At 41.1% G+C, this 2,322-nt stretch overlaps 1 protein-coding gene across 1 annotated transcript in view; it reads left to right on the top strand.

The window, feature by feature from the left end:
* Positions 1 to 494: 494 nt before the first annotated feature.
* LOC103465217 (caveolin-2-like) overlaps positions 495 to 2,322 on the top strand; it is a 4,010-nt gene continuing 2,182 nt past the window's right edge. The window contains exon 1 of the mRNA XM_008409851.2: positions 495 to 1,932. Coding sequence (XP_008408073.1) covers positions 1,801 to 1,932 — 132 coding nt within the window. The 5' untranslated portion in view covers positions 495 to 1,800. The remainder of the gene's footprint in view (positions 1,933 to 2,322) is intronic.

Below are 2,322 nucleotides of genomic sequence, written 5' to 3'. Positions count from 1 at the left end.
ACCTTTCTTTGAGCTACTTTTCTAAGTGACGATAAAAGTTAGATGTAGTCCCCACCGTCTGTGAAAGGGAAGCGCTGCTGAGTTAGCTGTGGTCATCGGATTTCTTATGATTTATGCAGCGCTATTCTATTACTGACTATTAGACAGATCTTTTGCCGCTGAGAGAAAACCACTGCGCATGTCTTGGAGCGCCGCGTGCCAGTGAAAGGTGAGGGCCCGGGGATGGGGGGGGAAGGGAAGGGAGTAACATAAACACGTAATTGGCAAGTCACGTTATTGGTTGGATTTTAATCGGTGCTTTTGCATCCACTGAAAACAAAGATGTTAACAAATAAACTGGATTGTATGCTGCATGTTTAGAGATATTTTCACAGTTGCGGTCTCGACTGGTCTTGAAATAAAATGCCGAGTCCTCAGCGCCCGAGACCGAGACAAGACCGAGACCAAATGCGGTCGAGTCCAAGACGAGACCATTAATGGTCTCGAGACCATTAATGGTCTCGAGACCAAGACCGATCTCGAGTACTACAACACTGCATGTAATTCATTTTGATGTGCCTCTTTATGAAAATCACGTTCCATAATTTTGTGCCTATTTAAACATTTCACACTTTAACCAGTTATTTGGTTGTTGTTTGGTATTTATGTCAAACTAGATACGTTTTTGAATAAAAAATAAAAAAAGAATTGCAAGCACTTTCTCACAAACTATTATTTATTATCTCACTGAACATCTGCTACCATCACTGCTGTTGTGAGGTTTAAGCATTGTCCGTGATGAAAATATAGGCTGCTGATTAAATCACTGCTCCGGATAACAGAAACCTTTCAACAATGGTAAACAAGCTGTATATCCTGGCCAACAGAGGGCGCAATGTGGCAATGAATTGCTCTATATTCTGTCTGAGTCGAGATATGCTTATAAACAATAAACTACAAACGCACAGATTTATGTTGTTCACTCAGTCTCGGATAATCTTCTTTTAAAGATAAAATAACATCCCAAAAAGACTGAAGAGATGTCAGATGGCTTTTTGTTTAAAATTTAATGTTGAGATTTCTGCTGAAGTTTGCCATTAAAACAAACAAAAAAAACATATAATGTAGAAAGTAAAGATGACTCACAGATGACATCTGACTGTGTCATTGTGTTTCCAGAGCCTCTCTAGTGGTATTTTGGTAAAGGTCATATCCTAAAAAAATACATCAGGGCCTTAAAACCTGGGAAGCAATTTGGTGATGTACGTGTAAGAAAGAAAGTGCGTTAGGTTTTAAAAAAGGAAGTTGGAAATTGGCTTTGCTAACTTGTCACATTTTATGTAAGACACTTTACTTTTTTCTCTGAAACAAATGCATAAAAACATACAAATTGTTCTGCGGCGGCGCATTGTTGAATAAGGAAAAAATTGGGGATTCAGCTCAGATGTGCAATTAGCAGAACAGCTTCTTCCAAACCCTGCTGCGTTTTGGCTGTGTGTATTTAAAACTCTGACAAACATCATCACCGTTCGCTTGATTAAAGGTCTGTGAGGTCTGATTGTTTCCACTCATCATAATCTCTCCCACGAAATTCTTGTTTGATCCCACTTCTTCCGAGATTAACACTTCTCATGCAGGTATAAAGCAGACTGATTGTGCATCACACAAAGCCAATAAAAGCATTGCTCAGAAACGGTCAAAGCGGTCATCAGTGTGCCATGTCCCACCTGGGTGTCAACCACGAGCCCGTCATCCGGCTGGCTGCACCCGCTCGTCCTTCATGTTTCCAGTGACTCCGAGCAGGGCCACAGCCGAACGACGATGGACGAGGACAGACTGAAATCGGGGGAGCTGATGGAGGTAAAGGTGGATGAGGGTCCGGATTTCACCCAGCGCAATTCACGACCCCAGATTGAGGACAGAGATCCCAACAGAGTCAACAGCAATCTAAAGGTAAGTCCCCCACCCCCAGATTACTTGTGCTCTCCTTAATATAAAAGCAATCATACCCCTTGAAACTGTTGACGTATTTGACATTTCAACCGCAAACTCAAATCCAATTCAAAAGTGTTTGAATAGTCCAAAACTTAAAAAATGGTTTATGATTTATTTTGCAAATACAAACCAGAAAAGTCTTGTGTGCGTTTGTGTTTGTGCACCCGCTCTACGTCACAACCGTTGCACATTCATGTTGGATAAATAGCTCAAGTTCAGTCAGGTTGGATGAAACGTGTCTGTAAATAGATTTTAGGAGAATATGTGCCTGCAGCCTGCTGTGGTGATGTTAGGCAATCTTCCCATGAGAAAGCAATTTTTCAAAGCAGTCTCTAAATCCACATATAT

This window comes from Poecilia reticulata, linkage group LG5, assembly GCF_000633615.1.
Source record: "Poecilia reticulata strain Guanapo linkage group LG5, Guppy_female_1.0+MT, whole genome shotgun sequence".
Lineage (NCBI taxonomy): Eukaryota > Metazoa > Chordata > Actinopteri > Cyprinodontiformes > Poeciliidae > Poecilia > Poecilia reticulata.
Note: the sequence above shows the minus strand (reverse complement) of the source record. Positions and strands in the feature narration are given on the sequence as shown.